A 23116-nucleotide genomic window follows, 5' to 3' on the forward strand; every position below is an offset into this window, starting at 1 on the left:
GGTTTTGCCCACACTGATCTTGAACTCCTGGGCTCAAGCAACCCACCTGCCTCCGCCTTCCAAAGTGCTGGGATTACAGGCGTGAGCCACCACGCCCAACTTAAAAGTTTGTTATGTATGAAATCAGAGAAAAATCACAGCACACCCAGGAAACTCACATGGGCCACATTATGCCAATACAGCAAACTAGAAACCAGCAACAACCAAAATAAAACACGTTTCTGAATAACTTTTGAGTGAAGGATAATCAGAACTGAAATTAGAAGCAATTTAGAAGGAAGTGGCAAGAAAAATACTCTACACCAGATGCGGTTATAAAAATACTTAAGAGAAAGAGTGACTTCAGGTGAATTTATTAGAAATAAAGAGTAGGCCAGGTGCAGTGGCTCATACCTATAATCCCAGCACTTTGGGAGGCTGAGGCATGTGGCTACCTTGAGTCCAAGAGTTTGAGATCAGCCTAGGCAACATGGTGAAATGTCCTCTCAACCAAAAATACAAAAATTAGCCAGGCGTGGTGGTGCATGCCTGTAGTCCCAGGTACTGGGGAGGCTGAGGTGGGAGGATCACCTGAACCCAGGAGGTCGAGGCTGCAGTGAGCTGTAATCAACTCATGAAGCTAGAAGGAACATGATGAAAAAAGTAAAGACACTAGGAGAAGGATTTTTTTTTTTTTTTTTTTTAAAGACAGGGTCTTGCTCTGTTACCCAGACTAGAGTGCAGTGGCACAGTCATAGCTCACCACAGCCTCGACTTGCTGGGCTCAAGTGATCCTCCCATCTTAGCCTCCAGAGTAGCTGGGACTATAGGCGTGCACCACCACCCTGGCTAATTTTTTTATTTTGTGGAGATGGGATCTTGTTTTGTTGCCCAGGCTAGTCTTGAACTCCTGGGCTCAAGCGATCCTCCCGCCTCAGCCTCTCGAAGTGCTGGGATTACAGGTGTGAGCCATCACCCCAGCTGAATATTTTTCTGTGTTAGTACGTGTAACTCAACCTTCTCTTTTCTGTACTGTTCTCATCATCATGACGGGTCATAAGACTTCACACCTGGGGCACAGGCTCCTTGGTTATTGTTCTCTTGTGGGTCACATCACAGTTGCCTTGATACAGTCAAAAGCTCATTGAACTCTCATCCTGGCTGGGCCATTTAAAAGGTGTCAATTCTGCCTGCCAGGGTGCTGTGGCTCCAAGGTGACTGGTTTGTGTTTCCAGGCCATAATGAACTGTGAGCTCCCTCATGGCTGGTGCTGATGGAAATCAAGGAGGAACTCGGTTCAAACTCCTGATTGCCCTGCGGTCACTCTTAGCAGGGCAGCTGTCTTGGGCTTAGCTCTGGGTCCTCAGTAGAGCCAGGCAGAGCCTCTGAGACAGCAGAGGACAGTCAGAAGTTGGCCACTTAGAAAGGATTTGTGTTTGCAGGAACAATTTGGGACCTGGTGGTGTTTTCATAAATGTCCTGTTATGCCTGTTTTGTTGTGTAGGTTTTTATCTGATGAAAATAGTCTGGAGTATAAATATTACAAGCTGAAGTTGGCAGAAATGCAGCGGATGAGCCAGAACTTGCGAGGAGCCGACCAGAAGCCGACCTCAGCAGAGTGTGCGGTGCGGGCCATGCTGTATGCCCAGGCTGTCCGTAACCTCAAGAAGAAACTGCTTCCGTGGCAGCGGCGGGGGCTCCTCCGTGCTCAAGGGCTCCGGGGCTGGAAGGCAAGGAGAGCGACCACTGGGACCCAGACCCTCCTATCCTCAGGCACCAGGCTGAAACACCACGGCCGGCAGACTCCAGGCCTCTCACAGGCAAAACCATCCCTGCCAGACAGAAATGATGCTGCCAACAAGGACTGCCCGCCAGACCCAGTTGGACCCTCTCCTCAGGACCCCAGCTCAGAAGCCTCAGGTCCATCCCCCAAGCCAACAGGAGTGGACATCTCTGAAGCACCTCAGACCTCTTCTCCCTGCCCATCTGCTGACAGTGGGTGCTCACTCCTGTCCCCCTCCTCTGGGCCCCAGTCCCTACTCTCCCATCTCCAAGGTCTCTCTAGAATTGGGGAGAGGGGGCTGCAATCTAGGCAAGGCAGTGGATAAAAGCCCTAGGGACCTGGCCAAGACAAGTGCACGTGTTGGCACTTTCTCTCTTACTTTCTTGAGAGAGCTGCATGCAAGTCCTGCAGCTCCCTTCTCCTCTTCTGAGAGTGGAGCTGGCACGAGGTGCTGCCCCATGCCTCTGTGCTCCCTGACAGGGTTCTGCTGCTGGGGCCGTGGGCAGTTTGTTGCGTGAACTTGGGATCCCGTGTCCTGCTATATCCTGGCCTCTCTTGATAGTCCTCAGGGCTGTCTTGTTCTCTCATTCTGCCTCCTCATCCCCAGGGTCTCCACAGTTCCTCTTCTTGGGGTTCACTGACCTGCACTGATTCCTCTGAATCGACTAACTTCACCCCTTCTGTTTCTTCTGCCACCTTAGCTGTTTCCTTCTCTCTGTACCACAGGCCTGCTCTCTGGCCAGTGCTTCCTACTCAGCACTAAGTGGGAAGGAGAGGGCAAAAAAGTGTCCACAACGGCTGCATTCTCTAGGTGTTGCTATGTCATGAGCCATTCCAAACTGTGGCTTAAAACAGGAGGCATCAGCCGGGCATGGTGGCTCACTTGTAATCCCAGCACTTTGGGAAGCCAAGGCGGGCGGATTGCCTGAGCTCAGGAGTTCGCAACCAGCCTGGGCAACATGGTGAAACCCCATCTCTACTAAAAATACAAAAAATTAGCCAGGCATAGTGGCACGTGCCTGTAGTCCCAGCTACTCGGGAGGCTGAGGCAGGAGAATCGCTTGAACCCAGGAGGCGGAGGTTGCAGTGAGCCAAGATCTCGCCGCTGCACTCCAGCCTGGGCGACAGAGCAAGACTCCGTCTCAAAAAAAAAAAAAAATCCCGGAGGCATCCGGTATTGTGAATTTGCCAGTGGCTGGGTCATCTGCTGAGCTAGCCCACACATGTGTCTGCGATCAGCAGCAGGTGTCCAGGCTGTCAGCTGAGATGATGGTATGGCTGGGCCACGCGCCTGTCATCCCCCCAGCAGCCAGCCCATGTTTGTTCACCTGGCAATTGGGGTTGGGGCTCCAGGAGAGAGAGCAGAAGTACTCGAGTCCTCCAAGGCCCAGGCTTGGAACTGGCAACAGGCTTTTCCACCACATGCTATAGCCGATTTGAGTCCCAGGACCAGCCCTGATTTGAGGGGGTGATACACAGAGTTCACTTGGTGACAAGGAGTCTGCATGTGGCGAAGGGCAAGGCTACAGGGAGGGGACACGCAGGCCATCTTTATAATCAGCTTCCACAACCCTGCAGTGTTTACACGGGGAGCAGCAGCTCAGGAGTCATGCCTGACAGGTGCTTTATGTTTTGTAGTTGACATGAAGACAATGGAGACTGCAGAGAAACTGGCTAGATTTGTTGCTCAGGTGGGACCAGAGATCGAACAATTCAGCATAGAAAACAGCACCGATAACCCTGACCTGTGGTACGTACCCCCCGGGTCTCATCACACCTTTTTCTTTTTCAAAGAGAGAAAGTCTAAGGATGTTGCTTAGGCTGGATTCAAATTCCTGGGCTCAAGTGATCCTCCTGTTTTAGCCTCCGGAGTAGCTGGGACCACAGGTGTGCTCCACTGCAACTGGCCATTATACCCTTTAGATTTGAGTGTGTTCATGCCACAAACATGTCCTGAGCCAGCCCACAGCCTGGCCAATGCATTCCTACCATGGGGGTTACACCAGGAGTAAATCATGACTTCACTTCAGCTGAGCCAGGGGCCTGAGGGAGAAAGATCTCTTCTAGTCACCTGAGTTCAGGAGTTCGAGAGCAGCCTGACCAACATGCTAAAACCCCATCTCTACTAAAATACAAAAATCAGCCGGACATGGTGGCAAGCACCTGTAATCCCAGCTGCTCAGGAAGCTGAGGCATGAGAATTGCTTAAACCCAGGAGGCAGAGGTTTCAGTGAGCTGAGATTGAGCCACTGCACTCCCTCCTGGGCAACAGAGCGAGACTTCATCTCAAAAAAAAAAAAAAAAAAAAGGCCGGGCGCAGTGTCTCATGTTTGTAATCCCAGCACTTCGGGAGACTGAGGCAGATGGATCATGAGGTCAGGCATTCAAGACCAGCCTTGCCAACGTAGTGAAACCCCGTCTCTATACTAAAAATAAAAAAAATTAGCCAGATGTAGTGGCGTGTGTCTGTAATTCCAGCTACTCGGGAGGCTGAGGCAGGAGAATTGCTTGAACCTGGGAGGCAGAGGTTGCAGTGAGCCGAGATCGCACCATTGCACTCCAACTTGGACAACAAGAGTGAAACTCCATCTCAAAAAAAAAAAAAATCTGTTCTAGGGGACCTGCCCTTCTGGGGCATCAGGAAAAGCCTCCCCAGAGTGACATTTAATCTGCATCCAAAGACTAAATAGGAGTTGGCCAGGGGAGGGGGGAGAGGTGAGGATTTACTGCTCACTGCATGATAGTGATAGCCCTTGCCCAGGTCTGGACAGGAGGCACTTCTACATGGGGATAACGTGGCGTGCTCATGCTGGGAGCAGGTACCTTTGCCCTCTCCATTCCTCAGATAGGTGGAGCTCTGCTCAAAAGCACACAGCCCGTAGGCAAGAAAACCTGGGCTAGAAGCCAGCTCAGCCCCTGGGGTTTTTCCCTGGGGTGATGTGAGACGCACCCTCCAGAGAAAGGCTACCAGTGGGAGGCACCCATCTTCCATTACGAGCCAGGACCCTACTGAGGGGGCTCTGAACTCCTCGTGCTGGTCCCAGCTTGTGGGACAGTCATGCCTTCGTCCAATTAAAAATACAATTGAAGGCTGGGCGCAGTGGCTCAAGCCTGTAATCCCAGCACTTTGGGAGGCCAAGACGGGCGGATCACGAGGTCAGGAGATCGAGACCATCCTGGCTAACACGGTGAAACCCCGTCTCTACTAAAAAATACAAAAAACTAGCCGGGCGCGGTGGCGGGCGCCTGTAGTCCCAGCTACTCGGGAGGCTGAGGCAGGAGAATGGCGTGAACCCGGGAGGCGGAGCTTGCAGTGAGCTGAGATCCGGCCACTGCACTCCAGCCTGGGTGACAGAGCAAGACTCTGTCTCAAAAAAAAAAAAAAAAAAAATACAATTGAAAACGTGCATTTCTCAGCGCATTTATGGAATTCAGTGGTGACGGAACATACTCTTTCAACTTGTTTGGGACCTGATTGCACGAGCCAGGCCCTATTCCCCCTCTGCAGCCTTGGCTTATGACTGGGTCCTGCACTGAGGTACCACCCACCTTGTGGGGCACCAACCACCTACAGATGGGAAGCCTGACCAGGCTTACAGTCAGGTTCTGCCTTTTACAGACAGTGGTGGCCTTGGGGAGCTGCTGGGTCCTGTAGACCTTGGGGTTGGGCCTGTCCACTGTGTATGTGGGATTTCCCCTGGCAGGGTTGGGTAAGGAGGACAACTCAGTGCAGGGCAGCTGGGGGCATCCCATCAGTCCTTTTTTCTTTTTCTTTTTCTTTTTTTTTCCAATGAAAAGTACAGTTTAAAGGAGAATTTTGCATTAGCCTGGGTACTTGGGCTGTACTACTTGTTGGGTTTTGGGTGATTCCTCCCCATCTGTGACAGCCTTTTCTGAGCAGTGTCCTTCAGAGTACTCTGTTCTGTCCTTCCCTGGAGGGAGAGCCCTGGATCCTGACCACGATACTGGGCAGGGTGTTGGACGCTATCCAGCCATGCTTGTAAATGGGCCAAGATGACTTTGTGTTTCTTTTGCCTTTAGAAAAATTTTAATTCTAATGTGCTCAAGCTCATTGAGTTAATTCGTTTTGTGGGTGTGGTTATGTTATAAAGTTGTCATACAATCTTATTTATTTATTTATTTTTGAGACGGAATTTTACTCTGTCGCCCAGGCTGGAGTGCAGTAGCGTGATCTCGGCTCACTGCAACCTCCGCCTCTCGGGTTCAAGCGATTCTCCTGCCTCAGACTCCCAAGTAGCTGGGATTACAGGTGTCACCCAGCTAATTTTTGTAGTTTTAGTAGAGACGGGGTTTCACCATGTTGGCCAGGCTAGTCTTCAACTCCTGACCTCAGGTGATCCTCCTGCCTCAGCCTCCCAAAATGTGCTGGGAGGCATGAGCCACCATTCCCGGCCCAGATTCATTTGTTTCTGCTAATATTTAGTTGTGTGTGTGTTTGTGTGTGTGTGTGTGTGTGTGTGTGTGTGTGTGTGTTAGCCTGGTATAGTGGCATTTGCCTATGGTCCCACCTACTTGGGTGGGTGACGTAGGAAGATTTCTTGAACCCAGGAGTTTGAGGCTGCAGTGAGCTGTTATCACACCACTGCACTCTAGCCTGGACAACAGAGTGAGAATCCATCTCTAAAAATGTATAATAATAAATAATTAGAAAGCTGTCCAGTTTTTCCAATACCATTCTTTGAAAGACCACCCCTTTTTCGCAGTAGTTTGAGAGGCTACCTTAATCGAATGCTGGGTTTTTGGTCTTTCTATTCTGTTCCTTCGGTCTGTCTTATGGACTACTATGCTGTTTAACTCTAGAGGCTTTGGGGCATTTTGTAGTGTTTGGTGGGGCTGGAACCCCTTATGAGTCTTGTTCGGAGTTTTCCCAGATACTTTTATATATTATTTTTCTTTATGAACTTTAGAACCATCTTGTCCTGATTCAGAACAGGGTTTTATTGGGATATATTAATATGCTAATTGGGAGGACTTGGCACATTTATGAGGTTGAGTTGCCTTATGAGGGCCATTTTTCCTTTGGTCCAAGTGGACTTTGGTGCTTTCAGGAGTGTTTTAAGTTTGTCATACCAGCCACAGCTTCATAGCTGTGGTTACAAGTCAAAGTGGCCACCAGACCCCTGAGGCACAGAGAGGCCTCATCTCCACGCCCACATAGCTGGACTGCAGGCCCCAAGTGGGAAGTGCTAGGGGTGAGGAGCCTTCTCTGGGGGCACCTTACAGCTCCATGGTGCACATGTTCCAGCAGTAACTGTGCAGCGCCTCCTGGCGTCTCTCCATGCTTCTCGTATCTGGGAGGAACCAGAGTCAAAATGGGCGCATGGAGGCCCAGAGAGGCCAGTGATGTAACCAGAAAGGGTGAGATGGGTCTCAGGCCAGATTTCTATTCCAGCATTTTCCCAGGCCCTGCATACCTTGTTCATCTGCCTCTCTCCCCTGGAAAGTAGTTATGCTCTTTGAATTCTAGCTCCTTATTAAGTTACTAGTACTCTTCAAATTTTCTGTCATTGAGAGGCTGCACCATCAAGCTATAGCCGCATAGAGAGCGGTCAGGTTATTCTTTCCCTTGTCCCACCTCCACCTTCCTTGGATCAATCCCGGCAGTTTCAGCAAATAAAAATGTTGAGAGATTCCATCTGGTAACCTAATGTATTTCCTCTGTGCCCCAGGTTTCTACATGACCAAAATAGTTCTGCTTTCAAATTCTATCGAAAGAAAGTGTTTGAACTATGTCCATCAATTTGTTTCACATCATCTCCGCACAACCTTCACACTGGTGGTGGTGACACTGCGGGTTCTCAGGAGAGCCCCGTGGACCTCATGGAAGGGGAAGGAGAGTTTGAAGATGAGCCCCCTCCGCGGGAGGCTGAGCTGGAAAGCCCAGAGGTGATACCTGAGGAGGAGGAGGAGGACGATGAGGATGGCGGAGAGGAGGCCCCTGCTCCCGGAGGGGCGGGCAAGTCTGAGGGCAGCACCCCTGCCGATGGCCTTCCCAGTGAGGCTGCCGAGGACGACCTGGCTGGAACACCTGCCCTGTCACAGGCCACCTCAGGTACCTGCTTCCCCCGGAAGAGGATCAGCAGCAAGTCGTTGAAGGTTGGCATGATTCCAGCTCCCAAGAGAGTGTGTCTCATCCAGGAGCCAAAAGGTGAGTGCCCGCCTGTCGGCACAGCTGCCTCCAGCACAGTTCTTGGTTGGTGGGCTGTGAGAGTTAGAAGAGACAGTTGGAGACATTTTAATCCTAAAGAGTTTTGTGCACCACTCCAAAATGTGAACCGACACTCATGTTTCCTGGTGGTCTGAAGGCATTGCTCTAAAGACATGTTTCCTTGCTGCCCTGTGGCTTCTGGCACTCTGCTTGCTACTGGACATTTCCCTGACTGCCCGGATTCAGGTCGGGGCTTCCCCACTTGTGGAGGGGTGGGCCTGGGTCATCTCAGCTGTTTTCCTGCCTGTGACTTTGTCAGCTGGGGGCCCTTCTGAGCTCCTGGAAGGCCCAGGGTGCTGATAAGCTGCTTCATGTCATGACAGTGAGATGGGAACAGAGCAAGGGTGGTCCCAGGCAGTGGTCAGTGGGACCTTCCTTGGCCATGGGAGGCCATCTCCTGCTCTCCTGTGGGAAGGTTCCGGGTTCTTGAGGTATAATTTACCAGCAGTGAAATACACCCTTTCCTGGTGGACCATTTGAGTTTTGTTGACTGTGCAGAGGCGAGACCCCACTAATACAGCAGAGCTGAAGCCTGTTCCCAGAACAGGTCTCTTGTCCCATTTCAGTCCCCTGCCCCATTCAGCCCCAGCAACCACTGACTGTTTTCCGAGACCCAGGTATTCTACCTTTCCTAGTCTATCAGTACATGGAATTGCATCTCATGTGGCCTTTTGGTGGGCAGGCCGTGGCCCAGATGACTCCTGTGCCCCCCATGCCCTCCAAGCTATCTCCCCACAGTCAGGCCTGGACCGTGCTTTCACATGGGACTTCTGCTGCAAAACCTGTGTGTGAAGTTGTAGTGAATGGTGCCCCATTGTGGGACTGTGTTAAACAGTCACCGGTGTGTTCTACATCATTCAGACAGTCATATTTACAGGTGACAGTGGCCTTATGGTTTTGCCTGCTTTGGAATAGTCCTCATGTTTTGTGTTTGAAAACCTTGGTGTTGCAGTGAAATGCTAACCATTCTACTATAACCCTTACCATCGTTCAAAACTTCAAAACTTCTCATGGGCCGGGCGCAGTGACTCGTGCCTATAATCCCAGCTTAGCGGGGCTGAGGCAGGAGTATTGCTTGAGCCTGGGAGTTTGAGACCAGCCTGGGCAAGATGGCCAGACCTCATCTTTACAAGAAAAAAAAAATTTAATGTAAAAAAATGAAGTAAATAATTAAACTTGTCATGGATGGTGGGTAGTGTATCAGAGTGCTTGTTATGTATGCTCTTCTTGGTGGAGTTTTTTATTTCTGTTTTAGAAGCTCTCAGTTCTTTTGGTAGTTGATGAGATAAAACCAGACCTGCACCGGGTGTACTGGCTCACGCCTGTAATCCCAGCAATTTGGGAGACTGAGGCGGGAGTTTGAGACCAGCCTGACCAACATGGAGATACCCCATTTCTACTTAAAATACCGAATTAGCCAGGCGTGGTGGTTCATGCTTGTAATCCCAGCTACTCGAGAGGCTGACGCAGGAGAATCTCTTGAACCTGGGAGGTGAAGGTTGGCATGAGCCGAGATCATGCCACTGCACTCCAGCCTAGGCAACAAGAGCGAAACTCCATCTCAAAAAAAAAAAAAAACAGACTTGCTAATCTCCCTTTCATAAAAAATAAAATAAAATAATACGATTTGGTCCTCTATATGAGAAGCATGGTTGTTTTTTACTAGAAAGTTTTAGGCAGACTTTAATTCTTTTTTTTTGAGATGGAGTCTTGCTCTTGTCGTCCAGGCTGGAGTGCAGTGGCGCAATCTCGGCTCACTGCAACCTCTGCCTCCCAAGTTCCAGTTATTCTCCTGCTTCAGCCTCCTGAGTAGCTGGGATTACAGGAGCTCGCCACCATGCCTGGCTAATTTTTATACTTTTAGTAGAGACGGGGTTTCGCCATGTTGACCATGCTGGTCTCGAACTCCTGACCTCAGGTGATCTACCCGCCTCGGCCTCCCAAAGCGATGGGATTACAGGCATGAGCCACTGTGGCTGGCCCAGACTTTAATTATTTCCCAGTGAATTAGCTACAGATAAACTAGGAGGGCATAGTATCACAAATAGTTGGTACACAAATATTTCTGTAGTCATGGAAAATAATCCATGTATTGGATCCTTTGTTATAAATGTGGGGACTCTTAGGTTTGAATAGACTTTCCAAAAGCGAGGCACCCCTCAAGTGAACCCTTCACTATGGCCCAAGCTGCCTTCCCTGAGTGTGTCCCGCCTCTGCTCACTCCAGGGGTCATACATGTTCATTCCTGAGAAGAGCTGGGGCACAGCTGGGGCTTAGGCCCATGCAGGGCCTAAGACACCTTCTGTCGTTAGAGAACTGTTAGCCAAAATAGACTGCAGGACCTTCAGTCTCTAAGTAATGTAGGGAAAGCACGTGTACGTATGTGTACATGTCTCTTTCTTTTGTCTTCTAGTCCATGAACCAGTTCGAATTGCCTATGACAGGCCTCGGGGTCGTCCCATGTCCAAAAAGAAGGTGAGCTTAATCATTTGTAGTCCTTACTCAAAGTATAGTTGGTTAGAATTTGTTGGAGTTCCAATGGAAGCTGCAGCTTGTGATTAAGCTATGCTCACATTTCAAACTGAGGTATTAACGTGTAAAACACAAGAGACTTTTCTCTTGGGAGGACTTTTGAAAACTGTTTTGCCTTTGTTCAAAGCATAGACTAGTGATTCATCTGTGTAATGGATAGTTGAGATCCCTGTAATGGATGCAGTGGGATTTGAGAGATAAGCGAGATAGTGTCTTGGCCCTGTAAGAAGTTCAAGCTACCATCCTGGCTAACACCGTGAAACCCCGTCTCTACTAAAAATACCAAAAAAAACTAGCCGGGCGAGGTGGCGGGCGCCTGTAGTCCCAGCTACTCCGGAGGCTGAGGCAGGAGAATGGCGTAAACCCGGGAGGCGGAGCTTGCAGTGAGCTGAGATCCGGCCACTGCACTCCAGCCCGGGCTACAGAGCAAGACTCCCTCTCAAAAAAAAAAAAAAAAAAAAAAAAAGAAGTTCAAGCTAGGCCAGGTGTGGTGGCTCATGCCTGTAATCCCAGAACTTTGGGTGGCAGGGGTGGGCAGATCACAAGGTCAGGAGATCGAGACCATCTTGGCTAACACGGTGAAACCCCATCTGTACTAAAAATACAAAAAATTAGCTGGGCGTGGTGGCGGGCGCCTGTACTCCCAGCCACTCGGGAAGCTGAGGCAGAAGAATGGCGTGAACCTGGGAGGCAGAGCTTGCAGCAAGCCGAGATCGTGCCACTGCACTCCAGCCTGGGCAACAGAGCAAGACTCTATCTCAAAAAAAAAACCAAAAAAACAAAAAAAAAACCAAAAAGTTCACGCTAAGGCCTATTGGGTGGTTTACGCCTGTGATCCCAGCAGTTTAGGAGGCCGATATGGGCAGATCGCTTGAGCCCAAGAGTTTAAGACCAGCCTGGGCAACAGGCAAAACCCTGTCTCTGCAAAAAATACAAAAATTAGTTGGGCATGGTGGCGCGTGCCTGTAGTCCCAGCTACTCTGGTGGCTGAGGTGGAAGGATAATTTGGGCCTGAGAGGTCGAGGCTGCAGTGAGCTGATTGCACCACTGCACCCCAGCTTGGGCAACAGAGTGAGACCCTGTCTCAAAAAAAAAAAAAAAAAAAAAGTTCAAGTTATCCAAGCACACTGATTCACGCCTGTAATCCCAGTGCTTTGGGAGGCCAAGACTGGGGGATCACTTGAGTCCAGGAGTTTGAGGCCAGCCTGGGCAACATAGTAAGATCTATGTCTCCTCCTGGTCTCCTTAAAAAATAAAACATAAAAACGTTCAAGCTCAGTAGACTGGAAGTGTGGTGAAGAGAGTGCACTAATCTGCTAGTAAACAGCATGGTGTGTGCCGTCAGCACCTCCTACGTGCCAGATCCTGATTGTCCACCTGGAGGCAGCAGCGAGCAGGGCCAACAGTGAAAGAGAAATGGATGAGGTGGTCCTGGGGATGCTGTGGGCAAAGAGAAGCAGGTCAAGGAGAGGGAGAATAAGGTGGGGTCTAGGGGATGCCGCTGAATTGGGAAAGCCAAGGGAGGTCTCTCTTGCAGATGATGTTGGCACAAGCCTGGAGGAGCTGAGGAGAAACAGTGTGGAGATCTGAGAAGGGCACAGCCTCAGCAGAGAGTCTGGGGCAGCAAGAGACCTTTGTGGCAGCAGAGGAATCAGGGGGTGGTCACACAGGACCTCAACAGATGTTAACGCTGTGGCCCTTTCTCAGGGAAGGGAGGGTCCCTCCGGGACCTGTGGCGGATGTGGCCACTAGGGTGGAGAGCAGCCTGTGGGTGGGAAGCAGGAGGAGGCTCAAACTTAAGACAGTTGGACCAGGGCATGAGGAGCAACGAGAAGGGGTGAAGATGGAGTGGGTGACACCTGATTGTGGGCTGGGTGTGCAAAAGCCAGGGGTCCAGGTGACCCCAGGGTAGTCAGCTTGGGCAGAAGAGGGACAGAACTACCATTCACTGACCTAGAGACAGGTTATAGAAAGGGGGCAGATACACTCCAGATGGCCTGGGGGACACAGTGCTGGGGGCAGGCAGGGTCACCTGGGACACATGTGGAGAGAGTGCACCGGTCCTTCATGGTCAGGGAGGAGGGTGGGGAGCCAGGCGAGGTCGCTCTGCTGGTGTCAGGCAATGCCATGTTGCTTCCAACCCCTTCCGGGTGATCTAGAACAGTCTGACCCCAATTATGGCAGGAAGGAGGAACCTTCCCGAATCCAAAGCTCATGGTCCTGACTGATGTGCCAGGTTTTAGGCTGAGCTGGCATCTGGTGTCCGTTTGTGTGGCCTGGGTAAGGGCACGGCCACATGAGGGCACGGCCACATGAGGGCACAGCAGGGCCTTGGTGTCAGGCACAGCTGTACTCTAGCCCAGCCCTGCCACCGAGTAGTTTTGTAACCTTGGCATGTAACCCCCGAGCCACGGGTTTGTCTGTAAAATGGGACGGCCACACCTACCCAGCAGGTAGGAGGTACGGTGAGGATTAAACTGAACAAGGTTCCTGGTGGGTGTCCTGCACGTGCTGCTCTCTCCTTGAGACTCTGCACCTGTCCTCCTTTCTGCCAGTGACTGCAAATGGAAGGGAGGCCGTGGTGGCTGCAGCTCCTCTGCACGCCTCCGCCTTGCCCACAGGGCTTGGCTTTCCTCCAGCTGTCCAGGAAACCGCCATCATGATTGTTAAACACAAATTTGAACATTCCCGAAGAAACTTCCAGGCTGAGCCGACCCCTCTTGCGCTGCACCTCCAAGCAGCTATCCTGAAAGGCAAGAGTGCAGACCTGCCATTTGGGGACCCCTGTGTCCCGCCATGACCAGCATTTCCCCTTCCTTCCCTACCCGTCACCCCAGGGCCCAGGTCGTGCGCAGTTCCCAGGAGGGCCTGACGGATGCCCTGTTTCTCATCTCATCCGGTGGGTTCTGTCACCTCTTTTCTCCAGGCCACTTTCTCATGGCAAGGGGCCCCACAGTATAGCAGGTCCTGTGTGGTGTCCCCTGGCTTGCAGAGGTGTCTCTTCACTGTTAGTGCCCCTCTTCCTGTCCCAGCCCACAGCATAGCTCCTCCCTTCATACCTTCCCTCCTTGACTGCCCTGCAGAGAAACTTATTCCCACACCACCTCACCAAGACCACCTCATGCCATTATGGAGGAGCCGCCTGCATCCAGTAACTCACACATCCACACACACAAGATACACACACGTGGACGCATATGCACACACACACGCATACACACACACAGCTACTTCATATAATACCCTCGGAGATGCATCTGAAGAGAACAAAGGGAATTTCCCTCCGCCTTTGAAGGTCCAAGTCTAAACCTGTTGAAATGAACTGACAATAGGAAGATTAACAGGATAAAAAATGGTATGCAGTCCACGTGCAACTGTAATCCCTGGACTTTGGAAGGCCAAGGGAGGAGGATCGCTTGAGCCCGGAAGTTCAGGACTGCAGTGAGCCATGATGGAACCACTGCACTCCAGCCTGGGTGACAGAGCAAGATCCTGTCTCAAAACAAAAAAGTTATACATATTTATTCACGTGCATAAGCACAGGAGCCATATAAAACATTATGAAAACTCAAAGAAGGGCCAGGTGGTTGAAGCTAAATACCTTTTCATAGGGGAGAGGGCAGTTGGGAGGCTGTAGGTAACTTTAGAGGGGAAGCAGAAGATTTTAGGAGAGATGAATGGAGGCAGGCATCATCTTGTGAATGATCCTCACTGAGAATTGAATGGGACTAGAGAACAGCCAATGGTTTGGGCTCTAGGTGTGGTGTTTAACATTCCATCATTTCAACTCTGGTTAATGACGTTTCAGGGAAGAGATCCAAGGCCCTTCTGTTCTTCTTGGGCAGGTCCAGTTTCTAGGTAGATAGGGAACTTGAAGAGAACAGCTTCCTCCTGTGCTTTGGGAGGGACGGAGACAGGAGGGAGGTCAGAGGGACCTTGAGGCTGTTGCTTTAGTCCCACCTGTCAAAGTGCCATAATTTGGGGTATACGTTTCTTTTTTTTTTTTTTTTTTTTTGAGACGAAGTCTCCCTTCGTTGCCAAGGCTGAAATGCAATGGCACAATCTCGGCTCACTGCAACCTCTGCCTCCGAGATTCAAGGAATTTTCCTGTCTCAGCCTCCTGAGTAGCTGGGATTACAGGCATGCACTACCACACCGGGCTAATTTTTGTATTTTTAGTAGAGATGGGGTTCACCATATTGGTCAGGCTGATCTCAAAGTCTTGACGTCGTGATCCACCCACCTCGGCCTCCCAAAGTGCTGGGACTACAGGCGTGAGCCACCACGCCCAGCCTTGGGGTATCCGTTTCTGATCCCCTGCGACTTGCTGCCTGTTGAGTTCTCGGCACCTCTCCAGGTTGTTTTGTCCCTTTCTAGGGTGAGAACACTGAGGCCCCAGGAGCTCCAGGGGCCCAGGCCTTCCTTATGGGAGCAGTTGCTCTCTTCTCCCTCCTGACCTGAGGCCCTGCACTCTCCCTTCTCCCTTCCCTCTCCCAACCCCTGCCTCCCCCAGGCTTAGCCTTTTCTGCCTTGTCTCCAAGCTCCTTTGTCTCTGAAGTGCCTCCCCCATGCACCCCTAACGTTAGGGAAGCTGATTCCTGGGCACCTCAATGCAGATGGCAAGGGGGGATTTGTATTTTGGTTGAATTGTACCTCGTGAGGCCTGCATGACATGATGGGGCAGGTCGCTAAGCTGATGAGAGCTGACTGCCCAAGGACCTGAGCTCACAGGACTCAGCACGCCCTTCTCACCCTGCTTCCCATGCCCAGGGTCATCTAACCCTCTCCCAGCCACTCCCACCTGTCCCCTGCTCAGACCCCTAGCACCAGCCTCCATGATCCTCCTCAGCACCTTCCTCTCTCCCTCTCAAGAGTACATGAACTCTCGCAGCCTCTCAGGTAGTTCAGTAAATGCCTTAAAGAAATACATCAGCCAGGTGCAGTGGCTCATGCCTATAATCCTAGCACTTTGTGAGGCTGAGGCGGGCAGATCAGCCAAGGTCAGGAGTTCGATCAAGACCAGTGTGGCTAACATGGCGAAACCCCATCTCTACTAAAAGTACAAAAATAGTCGGGCGTGGTGGCACACACCTGTAATCTCAGCTACTCGGGAGGCTGAGGCAGGAGAATCACTTGAACCCAGGAGGCGGAGGTTACAGTGAGTTGAGATTGCATCCCTGCACTCCAGCCAGGGCACCAGAGCAAGACTCCGTCTTTAAAAAGAAAAAAGGCAGGGCGCAGTGGCTCACACCTGTAATCCCAGCACTTTGGGAGGCTGAGGAGGGTGGATCATGAGGTCAGGAGATTGAGACCATCCTGGCTAACACAGTGAAACCCCGTCTCTACTAAAAATACAAAAAAATTAGCCGGGCATGGTGGCAGGTGCGTATAGTCCCAGCTACTCAGGAGGCTGAGGCAGGAGAATGGTGTGAACCTGGGAGGCGGAGCTTGCAGTGAGCCGGGATTGCGCCACTGCACTCCAGCCTGGGCGACAGAGCGAGACTCCGTCTCAAAATAAATAAATAAATAAATAAATAAATAATAATAATAATAATTAAAGCTGGGTGCAGTGGCACATACCTGTAGTTCCAGTTAATGGGGAGACTGAGGTGGGAGAATCACTTAAAACCGGGAATTCAAGACCAGCCTGGACAACATAGCGAGACTCTATATTTTAAAAAAACACAGACAAGTTTTGTTTTTGTTTTTTTTTTAGACAGAGTCTTATTCTGTTGCCCAGGCTGGAATGCAGTGGCGCAATCTCGGCTCACTGCAACCTCCGCCTCCCAGGTTCAAGTGATTCTCGTGCCTCCACCTCCCAAATAGCTGGGATTACAGATGCCCGCCACCACGCCTGGCTAATTTTTATATTTTAGTAGAGACAGGGTTTTGCCAGGTTGGCCAGGCTGGTCTCAAACTCCTGACCTCAAGTGATCCAACCCACCTTGGCCTTCCAAAGTGCTGAGATTAAAGGCATGAGCCACCGCACCCAGCCCACCCATACAAGTTTGTGAAGAGCCACGGAATACATGGCAAGGTCTTGGACTGCCCGTCTAGGCTCTCACACAGCAGTGTGTCATGAATATTCATGAGTGAATAGAAATTCCTTCTGCTAGATCCCTGCAGGCTCCTCCTCCAGAGGCCCCAGGGCCCTGTCTGTCCCCAGATCTCCATCTAGTGGCCCAGAGAATGCTGCACTTCCCCACCACCCACAGGACCAATCACAGCTATACTAGCTCTCAGTGAGGTCTGCTCTGAGCTAGATCTCACACAGACTCCGGTGTCCAAGTAGAACTCAGTCCCTAGGACAGACAAGGCAGTCAGGGATTGAATGAAGCACTGAGGGAGGGGTATGTTGGGGTGGTTCAGGGAGGGTACTGCCAGCCAGTTCTCACCCACCGTCTGGCCCCCATTCTGCCTCCAGGCCTATGCCCTGGTGCCCCCCACTCTTCCCTGGGCTGCGCCCTGTGGTCGTCACAGGGCCACCCTTCTTTATCCAGGGCTCCGCTGAGGGCCATCCTACTGACTCCTTGACCCCGGGACTGCACATTCCCTTACCCAGTTTTCCTCACAGTCTTGGCACCAGGGGTGGCTGAGAGGCAGGACTGACCTCAGGCCAGTAACCTCTGACTTAGAAGTTCCATCCCACCCAAGGATGTTGCAGAGAACTGGGAAAGTGACTGGAGCTTGAGCCTGAGCATCTGGAGAGTCAGGAGAGCATTTGGGGGTGAGGGGCTCCAGGCACTGCCTAGGACAGACCCTTGATCCAGGCACCTCCCTGTGGCCCACATGTCTGGACTCCTCTCTCCTCAGAAACCCAAGGACTTGGACTTCGCCCAGCAGAAGCTGACCGATAAGAACCTGGGCTTCCAGATGCTGCAGAAGATGGGCTGGAAGGAGGGCCATGGCCTGGGCTCCCTCGGAAAGGGCATCCGGGAGCCGGTCAGCGTGTACGCAGCAGGCAGCCTGGGGTGGGAGTGGGTGGGGCCTCAGTCCTTCCACCTGCAGCCTGACCTTGGCTCCCTCACGCCCAAGGTGACTTACAGCTGGCAATTGATTTTTGTTTTTTAAACAAAAGGCATCTTCAGATGAGAAGCTGATCATTTACATATGCAGGTGTTTACAGGGCTCCTTTCTGTCCTGCTGTAGATTTTTTAACCAGCTTGTTGGCCCTGGTCATTTTGTCCTCATTTGTTATCATCATAAAAGCTAAGTGGTACTTCTGTGTAGTTTTGGCCTGGAACCACTTTCCCAATCCCGGGAACCCATAGCCGGGCCAGCCAGGGTACCGAACACAGGCCCAAAGTTTATTAAACCCCAATCATAACATCCAGCAGGCATTTCATTTAATACTGAGCTTAGTGCCTGCTGGGTAAGGCATTCCAAGGTAACCAGGGCCCTCTGGGCACCCCCTCAAAAGCCAGCTCTTCTTCGAGGGTGAGTACTCCTTGTTTCCACTGTGAGTCGTGTCTTGATTTTCCTACTCTTTGATGTCTCAGTGTGTGTCCCAGACACCTGCATCTCAGGGACTGTTTGTGCCCATGCCCAGTTCCTGGCATGCCAGGCCCTGGGCTCAGGTGCACAACTGACTCTCTTTTTCACTCCTTAGGGGAACCCCCTCAGAAGGGGAAGGGTTGGGTGCTGACGGGCAGGAGCACAAAGAAGACACATTCGATGTGTTCCGGCAGAGGATGATGCAGATGTACAGACACAAGCGGGCCAACAAATAGGTATGTTTACGGGACAGTGCATAAGGCCCTCCGCCCTCACCGGCGTGCTGGTATGCAGAGAAATTCCCCCAACAAAGTTGATATTCCCTGTTCCCCCAAAAATGCCACACACAAAAAAATCACAAAATTCTGTGAGGGAAACAAAAGGGTCTCTGGATGCGGATATGCCCCATTCTTACATTCCAGGTTTGCTGAAGGAGCAAACCTCATGTTGGCCAAGGGCAGCTGCACGTGGCCTGCCTGGTGCCCTGGTTGTGAGCCCCTCGAAGCCTCTAGGCCAGGCTCCGTGGATGTGCGCGTGGAAATAGGCCACGTCTGTCTCTTCTCTTGCTCAAGTTTTCTCTCACAGATGAGGGCCACCTACCACATAACATGACCAGCAAACGGATTGTTTAGTCCAGAGGGCCTTGCCATCATGCAAGTGGAAGGCCGACTGTGACAGCCACCGCCACAGAGGATGGCAGTTAGCTGTGTCCCTTTGTGAGGGTCTTCAAATCCTTTTCCTTCTGCAGGGCCTTGGGCCTGTAAATATCCTCATCTTTCTACTTTTTTTTTTTTTTTAGTTGTCCCTCTCACCTAATTTCCAACTCAGTTTTGAACAAAATCGTTCTCTTCCTGAATAGATCAAAACCACTGATGAGAAAGATAAGCCTTGAAGCAGCAATTGCCCTTAAAACATCATCCCTGCCCTGGATCGGCCTGGAGCCAGTGCCCAAGTACGGTTTGGTGTGTACATGAAAACAAACGTCTCTGCAGTCTCTGGGGCGGAGGTTTCGCTGGCTTTTCTTTCTCTCAAAGAAAAAACATGCACCATTTTCAATGTGCTTTTGCCTCTCCTCTCTGTTCACATGCTTTTAGCAGCAAGTCTCCTCCAAATCTGTCTTGGTTCCCCTTCAGAAGGTGGCGCTGCCCCCGAAAGGCACCTCAGCCTGTGAGTGCTGAGGAACCAGCTCCTCTGGCTGGTTTTCCAGTCGGACTGGCCATTGCTCTCCAGAAGTGCTCTGTTAGCAAACGTGATGTGGAAACGATCACAGATGGTGTTTTCTCGTTGTTCTCCAGAATTTATACGGGGGAGACAAATCAGTAATTACCAAGTCTGCGCTCAGGTACCAAAGCTCTGAAGCTCTCTGAACAGTTGCCATACTTGAGTTGATGAATGTGTTATTCATGATGTCTCATCTCTTCAGTGCATCTTGAGAGACTTAATAAAATTTTAGCAACAGTACAGAATAGCTCTATCAGGTGGGGAGTAATCACTAAACAGATTAAATCGGCCCCAGATTTACATGTCTCTTTAGAATCCACAGTGTAAGCAAACTACAGTTACAAAAGGATGGGGGTTGTAAACTCTCTGAGACTCTGCACTTTTCGCACGTGTAGCATCGTCAAGTGCTGTCTTATTACAGCCTTTGTAAGAAGAGGCAGGCTCCCCCTGGGGTGGGCTCTGCAGCTGCTCTATTTCCAGGCATGTGATCGCTGCCACTCTACAGATTCCCCAGCAGTCTGCTGTGTGTAACTCCACTCAGTTCTCCACTCATTCTTCCTCGTGAAGCAGGAGCATTAAAGTTTTAAGTATGGGCAAAAATCTGGAAAACTTAGGATCCTCCTCACACCCCGGGATTAGGGGACACAGCAGTGGCTAGGGCATCAGCCCCAGAACTGAGTGGGAAATGCCACTTGTATTGGCTGTAAAGAAATCCTGGCTTTGGGCTGGGCATAGTGGCTCAAGCCTGTAATCCCAGCACTTTGGGAGGCGGAGGCGGGTGGATCACCTGAGGTCAGGAGTTTGAGACCAGCCTGGCCAACATGGTAAAACCCCATCTCTACTAAAAATACAAAAAAAAAAAATTAGCCAGGCATGGTAGCAGGCACCTGTAATCCCAGCTACTCAGGAGGCTGAGGCAAGAGAATCACTTGAACCTGGGAGGTGGGGGTTGCAGTGAGCTGAGATCATGCCACTGCACTCCAGTCTGGGCAACAGAGCAAGACTCCATCTCAAAAAAAAAAAAAAAAAAAAAAGGCTGGGCGCGGTGGCTCACGCCTGTAATTTCAGCACTTTGGGAGGCCTAGGCAGGTGGATCACGAGGTCAAGAGATCGAGACCATCCTGGCCAACATGGTGAAACCCCGTCTCTACTGAAAATGCAAAAAATTAGCTGGGTGTGGTGGCAGGTGCCTGTAGTCCCAGCTACTCAGGAGGCTGAGGCAAGAGAATCACTTGAACCCGGGAGGCAGAGGTTGCAGTGAGCCGAGATTGTGCCACTTCACTCCAGCCTGGCAGCAGAGCGAGACTCTGTCTCAAAAAAAAAAAAAAAGAAAGAAAAGAAATCCTGGCTTTCTTTAAGCCACAGACTTCCTAGGCTGTGGTCCGAGCTCCTTGTCTGCCTGGTCCCTGTCACCTTGCAGTGCCACCACCCCCAGGGGCTCTGCTTGCTTCCAGTGGCTTCTGTAGCTTTGGCAACTGGCAGATCTTTATGGCAGTAGAGGTGCCAGCATGGAGGATGGGGCTTGGGTTTATTACCCAACCCTCGAACGAACCAGCCTATGGGGGCCTGGAGTAGAGCTGGTTTTGGGGAACCACAGGTGCGGGGGGTTCATCTTCTCCTTTCTCCTTCTCCTTTCCTGACTCCTCCGACAGCTTCCATGTTGGCCGTGGGTCAGGTGAATGGATGGAGCTCCGAGCGGGGCTCGGCCCGCTGGCCCGAGCGAGGCACACACACCTACAGCGTGGATCAAGCTCGCTCTCTCCAGCATCGCCCTGACCATTCCATGTGCTTTGTCCTAGCATGTTAATTCTTGACTTTCTCCACTTCATTTTACTAAAAAGTTAAATGCTTTAGGAATTTGTGGTGTGTGGCCACTGACCACCCCCCACCTCCTGCCGCTCCTCCAAGTTTGAGCTGAGATGGTTCTGTGAGTCCTTGGCAGGGGTCAGAGGGCACACCTCCTTGAACCTAGAAAGTCCCTACACTCTCAGAGGACGCCTCTCCTGTGGATTCAGCGCTGGGGCAGTGAAGGTGTCGGGAGCCAGCAGAGCATGGTGCGTGCTGCCAGCTGCCGGCCGGCCGGGATAGAGGAGATGCCACTGGCCCTCCGTGCCCCCAGCCCCTCCCTCTTAATCGAGGCTGCCCTTGCTCTCTGCAGAGGCCACTCTGCAGGATCCTCATGTCGCGCGTGACGTGTGGTGGCACAGCCGTGTCAAAGTCACAGTGTCTTTTCTGTCGTTCTAGTTCCAGGGTCACCCCCGAGAGGACAACAGGCATCTGGAAGTGCTCTCTCGCCACTCTGGGTGCTTACTGTCTCTGGCTTGTTTCCATCACTGGAAATCACTTAGAGAATTGTAGTGTTTTTGGTCCTTGATAAAGCCTAGAAGACATTTGTGATGTTACAAAATGGAAGTTTTCTTTTGTTTCTGTTTTTTAAGATCTAAGAAGTTGTGAATGTTGTTAATCATTTAGCCGTTGCAATAAATGTAGAGGAAATGCAGTGTGCCAGGGTCTCCATGGCTGTGTTTTTAAAATCAGATCAGTCACCAGCGCACGCAGATGGGAGTGCAGTGTAGAACCAGATGACGGCTGCCTCCCAGTACGTGCCCTCCGCTGGCATGGTGCTCCTCCCTCAGGCCCCTCCTGACTGGCTCGCCCCACCTGAGGGACCTTGTGTCACTGTCACCAGGAAAGCCTGGAAGATGCCAGAGAGCAGGAAGTGACCAAGCACCGGAGGGAGGGTGATTGGTACCGCCGAATACAGAAGCTGCCTTTGAGGGGTATCAGGGAAGTGGGAGCCATGCCCCTGCTGCCTACGACTCACCTGTGGCCACAGGGCTTTGCCCCATCATCCCAGGGCTGGATGGGACGGCAGTTCCAGCTACCAGAGTAAAACCATGGCCTGCCTGGGCCTCCCTCTGACTGAGGAGCTGCCTCTCTGTCATCTTCATACTCCCTGCTGTCCCTGGGTGCTACCAGCCTGCCCATGGTTCCTCTGCCAACAGCCCCTTGGCCCTCCAGGTGAGGAGGGGCGTGCAGAGGGCACAGCAGGGACCAAGCCAGCACCCAGGGGATCTGCAGGGGCCTCCGCCTGACCAAGGTGAGGAGGGGAGGAGCCAGACTGCACAGAGGGGGAAGGCGCTGTGCCCAGGGCAGGTGATGCTCATGTAGGAAGGTCCCTGTGGGCAGCTTAGCGGGAGCCTTGAGACAAAGCCCTTAGGAAGCTGAGGCAAGACCTCCAACCTCACTTCTGCTGTGCCCCAGGGAAGCTGTTTCCAGCCAACACCCTCACCCTGCCTTCATCTTAGCGATGTCTAACCACTGGCTTCAGTGGCACTCCCCAAGAAAGGCCAGAGCCTGCAGGGAAAATGTGGGGCTCACCTGCAGGGGGTGAGCAACTGCCAGGAATTTCTCTTCCGTAGCGGAACCCCTCTTCCCCTAGCTCCTCTTAATACCGCCCTGAGGCCGGTTAGGGTGTTAGGAGACAGGAAAAGGGGTGGCCTCCAACCCAGGATGCCTGTCCTGGCATTGACCCCAGGCAGGTCACTTGATCTCAGGCCTCAGTTTCCCCTCTGCAGACTGGGAAGGATCTCATTTGGAAGGTAAAATCTCCCCTGCTGCCTTGTACTAGATTGGTGCAAAAGTAATGGCAAAACTCACAATTACTTTCCCACCAACCTAATAATTTAGGACTAACTGGAACCACAAGATGTCTCTCATGGCCTTTCTCCTTCCTGGAGCTTCCCTGGGGCAAGACAGGCAGAGGGCGCTGCGGAGAAGCCCCAGTAGCAAAAACAAGGAGTGGCTTCAATCCAAGCCTTTGCAGTGCGTGTATGCCCATATACAGACGTGCACGCATGCATGTTCAAGCAGCACGC

General features: G+C 51.6%; 1 protein-coding gene across 13 annotated transcripts in view; it reads left to right on the forward strand.

The window, feature by feature from the left end:
• SUGP2 (SURP and G-patch domain containing 2) overlaps nucleotides 1–21738 on the forward strand; it is a 44260-nt gene extending 22522 nt beyond the window's left edge. For 3 of the 13 annotated variants that reach the window (XM_050769472.1, XM_050769474.1, XM_050769475.1), the window contains 7 exons: nucleotides 1484–1974; nucleotides 3401–3512; nucleotides 7453–7931; nucleotides 10405–10466; nucleotides 17337–17473; nucleotides 18133–18253; nucleotides 18877–20580. In XM_050769472.1, coding sequence (XP_050625429.1) covers nucleotides 1484–1974; nucleotides 3401–3512; nucleotides 7453–7931; nucleotides 10405–10466; nucleotides 17337–17473; nucleotides 18133–18253 — 1402 coding nt within the window. In that variant the 3' untranslated portion in view covers nucleotides 18877–20580. Of the gene's footprint in view, nucleotides 1–1483; nucleotides 1975–3400; nucleotides 3513–7452; nucleotides 7932–10404; nucleotides 10467–13360; nucleotides 15958–17336; nucleotides 17474–18132; nucleotides 18254–18876 lie in introns of those variants that run through there. The other 10 variants (XR_007721518.1, XR_007721522.1, XM_050769469.1 and 7 more) reach the window with 8 other exon arrangements.
• The last annotated feature ends 1378 nt before the right edge of the window (nucleotides 21739–23116 follow it).

This window comes from Macaca thibetana, chromosome 19 (genome assembly GCF_024542745.1).
Source record: "Macaca thibetana thibetana isolate TM-01 chromosome 19, ASM2454274v1, whole genome shotgun sequence".
Lineage (NCBI taxonomy): Eukaryota > Metazoa > Chordata > Mammalia > Primates > Cercopithecidae > Macaca > Macaca thibetana.